Source organism: Haliotis rubra, unplaced genomic scaffold, assembly GCF_003918875.1.
Source record: "Haliotis rubra isolate DU_JTF1 unplaced genomic scaffold, ASM391887v1 Scf250, whole genome shotgun sequence".
Classification (NCBI taxonomy): domain Eukaryota; kingdom Metazoa; phylum Mollusca; class Gastropoda; order Lepetellida; family Haliotidae; genus Haliotis; species Haliotis rubra.
Genome location: NW_025766559.1, coordinates 250,826 through 258,107, shown reverse-complemented (window position 1 = coordinate 258,107; position 7,282 = coordinate 250,826). Strand labels below are relative to the sequence as shown.

General features: G+C 39.9%; 1 protein-coding gene across 1 annotated transcript; it reads right to left on the bottom strand.

Annotated features, from left to right (window-relative positions):
• Positions 1-666: 666 nt before the first annotated feature.
• Positions 667-7,007, bottom strand: LOC124279488 (NF-kappa-B inhibitor alpha-like). Its single transcript, XM_046715309.1, has 2 exons — positions 6,936-7,007; positions 667-3,979 (listed from the first exon to the last, which is right to left on the bottom strand). The coding sequence occupies exon 2, from the start codon at positions 3,973-3,975 to the stop codon at positions 2,938-2,940; it is 1,038 nt and encodes a 345-aa protein (XP_046571265.1). The 5' UTR covers positions 3,976-3,979; positions 6,936-7,007; the 3' UTR covers positions 667-2,937.
• Between the last annotated feature and the right edge of the window lie 275 nt (positions 7,008-7,282).

Sequence of the window (7,282 nt, the reverse complement as noted above, 5' to 3'; positions counted from 1 at the left end):
AGGGGGTGACAACCATTATTGGCATGAGTATAGCTGGAACATAATGATTGTATAAAGATCTGTTTCCAAACGAAACAATGGAATGGAATGGAGTGTCATCATTAACACATTGTGACGGTTCATTATTCTAACGGTTCAGAGATTCAAACAAATTGCATACACTGAGATTACCAGGTCCACACGCGCTCACTCAATGGCTGTCTACAGCTACACACAGACACTTGTTATTGTTTGTTTGTTGTGTAACGCCGCACTCTTTCCCTACATTACTGCGGTCTGTAAATATCGTGTCTGGATCAGACAGTTTAGTCATTGACATCCTGAGAATCGATCTACGCAATTGGGATCTACGCATGTGTCAACCAGGTCAGCGAGCCTGACCACCCGAGCCTATCTTTTACGACAAGCATGGGTTGCTGAACACCATTTCTAACCCGGGTCTTCGTGGGTAACGACACAGGTGTGTCTGTCAAACCAACACTTTCAAACGGTGGTGGTTCATGTACTCGTAGTTTTGTTTTTGGTTGTTGTTGAACGTTGCACCGAGCAATATTGCGTATGGTCGTATAATTCGGAATTTGTCAACGACATTTCAAATTCCGGTACAGCGGTATTTCATATTATTATGCTGATGACATACATTCAAACAGACACGCAAATACTGTGTACAAGGATAGGCTTTATTTCATGCTTCACAATGTACATGTACATGTATATTATACTAGATAAACAAGCTCCTAACATACCAACTCATGCACATATTATCAAAGGCCAAAACTCGTTTGCAGTTGCTGGTGGCTAAGATTAATTAATAATGCACCTCCTGTTCATTAATTAGCTATCTTAATACACGACACGTTGGCTTCGGACAATTCATTGAGCACAGTGAAGGTAATTTTTTGACGCTGTTGCGTTAACGGAGAAAGAAACAAGTTATCCCTTCACCCCTTGATGTAGGTGACACATTCAAATAGAATTTGAATTTACAATAGAAATATTCTTCAATCAAAATTTAATCAATTATAATCTGCAGATTCATCATCAGAATGGTTCCACTAAATCTAGTCTCTTGAAGCATGCCGAGAGGCATTAACACCTGGGCCTCCTTTCACAAAGCACTAAGGTAATCGTAAGTCACTGAGGTAACCTTAGTGTAATGTTAACGAATGGGAGTTAAGGTTAATCTTTGTAAAGGTTGCTTCGTGAAAGGAGCCGCAGGGTCTTTCAAACAGCGGAGGAACATATGCACGAACAGTACTGAGCTACAATTCTTTCCAGGTTGGAATTAAAACAGCATGTATTAAATATACAAATATTGTAGTAGAAATATGATTTGAGGTTCATTTGGAGAAATAAATCTGAAAACAGATAAATCTAGACATTGTGTCAAATATTTCCTGTGCAATTACAAAACTGTCAAAACCAGAACTTGATACGGAAATAGACGGTAAAATCACGTGAGTTACTTCAATCGAAACGTTGAGCGGAAGAGAATTATCGTTTCAGTGTCTTTAATGTTATGTTTCCAAAGCCAGCCACTTTGAACGATGACTACTCACTTCCCCCGCTTAAACATTTCAGTCGAAATGACTGCTGCCTCGATTACATCTGATTTTACGATGGCAACATTTGGTCAAGTGCCAGTTCCAATATTTAACTGTATTACGACTGGTGGTGAAATGAATGCTATTCTGGAAGATGCTAAGAAAAACAAGTTTTAGTTTTCTGAATACAATCTATAACTATAGCTATTTCCTTTCAGTTGTATGTTGATGCCAAGAGTGAGTGATTGAGTTAGTGAGTGAGTTTAGTTTTACACCGCACTCAGCAATATTCCAGCTATATGACGGCGGTCTGTAAATAATCGAGTCTGAACCAGACAATCCAGTGATCAACAGCATGAGCATCGATCTGCGCAATTGGGATGATGCCAAGAGCAAGTACACGTGTTAGAAACGACTAGTGAGTTTTGGTCATTCGATGGAGATTTAGATCATTCAAACTTGTCACTAAATATTCATGTATCAAATGTTTCTGGCTGAAATGGCATGTTCTTGCTTTCGACCAGCGTTATTACATTCAAGCTGAATGATGTCTAAGATTAAAATTAATTAGTAATTATACTATCATATACTAATATATTAATTATATTCCAACCTAACTACTACGTTATGTAAACCTCCATTGCTGTTACAGCATGTGCTAAAGATGTGCATTTCATATGGATTAAGGAAACGGTGACTTCAGCACAGCTGTTCATTTGGGATCACAATTGTAACTGTAAATGAGACCCGACTGAGGAAACATTAACTTAAACCAAAGCGGTTTGAAACTGTTTCCTTGTCACAATTAACGGAAAAACCTACCAGTGTATGCTGCGTAGTTGTAGATGGTAATATGTTGAAGGTATAATTCTTTGACAAAATACAATGAAAGATTATTTCATGTTTAGGTTTGGAATACTGTAACATAGGGAAAATATTTGCATACTTAATATCATGATGTATAGATAAGTGATAAAACATGCACGAAACTCGTTTGATAAGCCACCCAATTATGTAATAATATATGTTGCTAATGTTCTATTTGAATGTCATAGGCTGTATAAATAGAGATTAACGTTAATATACAGGGGTAAATAGTCAAGAAGCACTTGTGAACGTGCTTTGGATCTGTTTAGGTACTGAGCACATGCAACTGCGTTGGGGTCAGTGAGAAAGCATACCCTTAAACTATCGTGACCTGGTTCGTGCACTTTACTCATGGTGCAGACGAACCGAAACTGCAAGGTTCGAACTCACAAGCGGCTACTGTTTTCAGTGGCATCTGACCGAGTACGAGTGCATGACAAAACGACTTTTTGCACATGTTTTGCACAGTGAAAAAAACACTACTGACTGTCTCTGAGTTCTAAGTTATTAGCTGCAAGACGTCATTTTAAGTTTCAGAATCATCAGATGAGTCGTCGAAACGGCACGCTCCTCTGGCAAGTAGAAGCTGAATGGTTTCTGTGTGATTCCTGCCTGAGGCAAGTCTAAGTGGTGTCAGTCCACCGTAGGTTTCAGCGTTCACATCAATGTCAGACCTCCGAAGGAGGAACTGCAAGAGGGGGATGTTATTTGTTTCTGCAGCAAAATGAAGCGCTGTCCTTCCACTCTTGCGCTCGCGACAGTTCACCTTCGCACCTCGATGCAACAGACGTTCAAGGATATCAAGATGGCTTCCAAAGGCAGCGAGATGAAGACATGTGTAGCCATCGTAGTTGGCAATATCAAGATCCTGGGGTATTCTCTGATAAGGTAGTTCGTATTTGTTACTTTTAGTTTCCTCAAACATAATAGGCGTGAGAAGATGATGTACAATATCGAGGTGTCCCTCCCGACAGGCAATATGGAGTGGCGTGTTGCCGTTCATATCTCTCGCTTCAACGCTGGAGCCTGCCGCCATTAAACGTCGTGTTGTCAAAGCATCTTTTATAATGGTAGCGATATGCAAGGGGGTCTGGAGAAGACGATTGGTTATGTTTAGCCAGTCTGGGCTAAGAGCCAGCGATATAAACCACAAAACTAACATGGATTGTTTTTGGATAATGCCCAGGTGAAGCTGGGTGTCGCCATCCAGGTCCTTGGCGTACACAACGTTCGAATTCGAACTGCAGTCACAGTCGGTACAAATATCGCTGCTATCTGAAGAACGACACTTGCCATAACAATGGACACTGTTATTAGTATTGTCATCCACGTGGCTTGTGTCGAAAAGGAAATCTTGTGAACTGATTGATTGGCTGAAATAACCATCATCCAGAGAAGGTAAGCTTCTTTCGCCTACGTCTGCCACCTTCATTTGTTTGAACGAGTTTGACAGGGAGTCGGTATCATCTGTGATCGATCGTTTCTCTTGGCTTTGTTGTACCATGTCATCCTTGCACATTTCGCAGGACAATTCGTTTCGTGAAGACTCGGTGCTCGGTTTCATTTTTTCTGGAAACAGACAAATGTAAATTGAAGCATACAACTCATACATATCAATGGACAATTAACAAACATAGAGGAATAGATTATATATTTGATAACGACTCCAACGTCGACTGAACAGACATTCATGTCACGAATTGTAAGTTCATTTTAGAAAGAAAAGGTTCCATCCATGCAGATGCCGTGTCAACTAATCTCAAGAGTGAGTATGGTTTTACGCCGTGTAAGTGTCAGTGTGTTTTTTTAGGCATATTCCAGCAATATCACGACGGGTGACACCAGAAATTGGCTTCACACATTGTGCCGATGTGACGAATTGAACCCGGGTCTTCGGCGTGACGAGCGAACGCTGTAACCAATAGCCTCCCCCACCGAAACTGAGGTGATGTGAAAAGAGGATATTGGGACAGGGCGCCTACTGCTGGCGTGGTCCCTTATTGATTGAAAAGAAACGAGGGGCGGTGGGGTAGCCTAGCGGTTAAGGCGTTCGTTCGTCAAGCCGAAGATCCGAGTTCGATTCCCCACATGGCTACAATGTGTGAAGCCCATTTCTTGTGTCAGCCGTGATATAGTGGGAATATTGCTAAAATCAGCGTAAAACCATACTCACTCACTCATTCACTCAAAATCAACGGCTTTGTATATTTGACATGTCAGTTTATTTTGCTTGAATATATTATGAAAGGCCTAACCTATATATAGACACGAAACTCGTGTGCTGAAAAGTTTCCATGACAGATATATTGTCTACATTTACTGCAGTTGTACAGGGTACTAATATCACTCACTGAGTTAGTATGGTTTTTTAGGCTTTTAGCAATATTACAGCAATATGACGGCTGAAGGTGATACGTTTAGTTCCGTCTTCGAACAGCTAGCTATTGTGTCTTTAACCTCCACTTTAGCATTATCATAAACTGTCCACTAACCAAATAATGAGAATTCGAACAATTTTTGCTTGTAGAGTCTGAGAAACTACTGCTGAAGAATGATATAATAATTGTAGAGAGAGAGAGAGATACCCGGGTGACCCATATGATTTCCGGGGAGGGCTGAATAAGAAGCATTTTATGAAACAATAACATGGAACATCGTTGACTAAGTATTATGACAGACAGACAGGCAGACAGACAGACAGACAGATAGGTATTATATATATGAATGTGTGAATATATACACACATATATTCGTGAATATCATATTTCACAGTGAACAATGTATAGAAATGAACTTATTAGAAAACACATAAACATAAATTATTATTTATAGTAAACGTAATTATTACAGGTTATGTATTCTTTCCATGTATTTCACACTGTAACTATATGAGATTAATCTAAGACCGAAATACCTACCTATGTCTTATGCCCAGTACTCAAATATAGCCTTCCGCTTGTCGCTATGAGTCAGTCTGTGAACTGACATCACGATCTAAGGTGTATTTAACATGCATATTTCGGAAATCCCATTAACAATCTCTGCGAAATTCATGAAAAAAGACCTAGCGTCATGACAAAGGGAGATAACCACTCCTTAATTCTGACCCGCATTCCGACGCGCTTCCGCTCACTAAACACAGCGTTATCTTTACTAGGTATTCACATTGTACAGTTTCTCCCGTGAAGTAATGTTTATAAATATGCCAAAGAAACGCTAAAAGGGCTACATAGCTACAGAAACTTTGATTTAGCGCTATATCTATTTCCTATTAGTCATAACATTACTGATCTATAAATAGAGCGGGGAATCCCCGTACAGCGACTTGAACGTGGACGAATTGTTTGCACGCCACAACCAGTCATATTTATTTCAGTCGGCATGCATATGTATTGTACTGAGTGCATGGGTACATGAATGTACGTTTTCATTTTGATTTAAACACGCATTAAAACATGCATGATCTTGTTATCCTCAAATGTTCCTACAAAAACGAATCCATTCGTCATCGGGAAAGTTAATGGGAACACAATGACTAGCTACGATGTGGAGTTATATATAGAATAATCAGAATGCATATAATTTCGAAGTAATCTTTTCACAATGTGGAAATAGGACTGCCACATTTCTCTTCAGGAAGGACTTGAATAACCTCAAGTCATGGTGACAGCTTGAACCGGATCGATTTCCACTAACGGGCATGCCCGTCTCCTTGGAATTTCATTCAAAAACGTATCTTCAAAAAGCTGTACTTTTGATTCAGCTGAAAACATATCGATATTATGATATGCTTGGATTGAGTGGGAATTCTCAAGGTCAAAAGTCCTTGAAGGCGTGGGGATTTCAGAGACATGTATAATATTCTGTGATATATGTGTGTGTGTGTGTGTGTGTGTGTGTGTGTGTGTGTGTGTGTGTGTGTGTGTGTGTGTGTGTGTGTGTGTGTGTGTGTGTGTGTGTGTGTGTTTAGAGGGGGGATAAATCGTAAACATCTGCGACAATTTGTTTAAATCCCCCGGGTGTATACCACAGTGTTTGTATTGTCACATGCAACGTCAACAGTATCGTGACGTGTAGCAACAACAACGTATCTACACTTAAATATGTAGCTACACGAACCCCAGGTACCCCATACATGCAGTACTCACATAGCTACAATAACGAATGTAACTACAACATCTCCATAGCTACAACAATGCCTCTATTGTTCAAGGAAGCTACAACAACTGTATTCTTACACGAACCCCAGGAACCTTGTACTTGTACACATACAGTACACATATAGCTACAATAACGGGTGTAACTACAGCATCTCCATGTCAGTACACCTTTATCGAACTACAACAGACGTTTAACGGCCCGGCCCGAGTTTTAGGCCATCCCTTGGTAGGTCATGCAACTTATAGCTACATGACCCCAAGATATTCAACTATTTGCATGCTACTATCCGGTAACTGTTCCCTGAAGAAAGTACCCAACTACCATAACTATATATGTTATCATATAAACAACGTGTGAACTCACCTGACCACCTGAAAGGGGATTTTCACGCAGTAAAGTCGGAATCTGCTAACATGCCCTGTCTGTACTCCTTTATAAAAATATCAGATTATAAATAGCGACAACTAACCATGCGTTATTAGCCGGAAATACTCTGATTCTCCTACATTTACATTCGACGAATGCTTGTTTCGCTTTAGAATGGCTCATGATTGTTTAGTGTCGTCAGCTCTACGTTGAGCGTATTCATCACGGAAGTTTATCAATAGCCATGTTATCTTATACTCCATTCACAGGCACCTATACATACACAGGCCTTTGTATATTTGAATGTTTAATTTGTCGTCAGTTATGCGTTCAGCTTGTTTTAT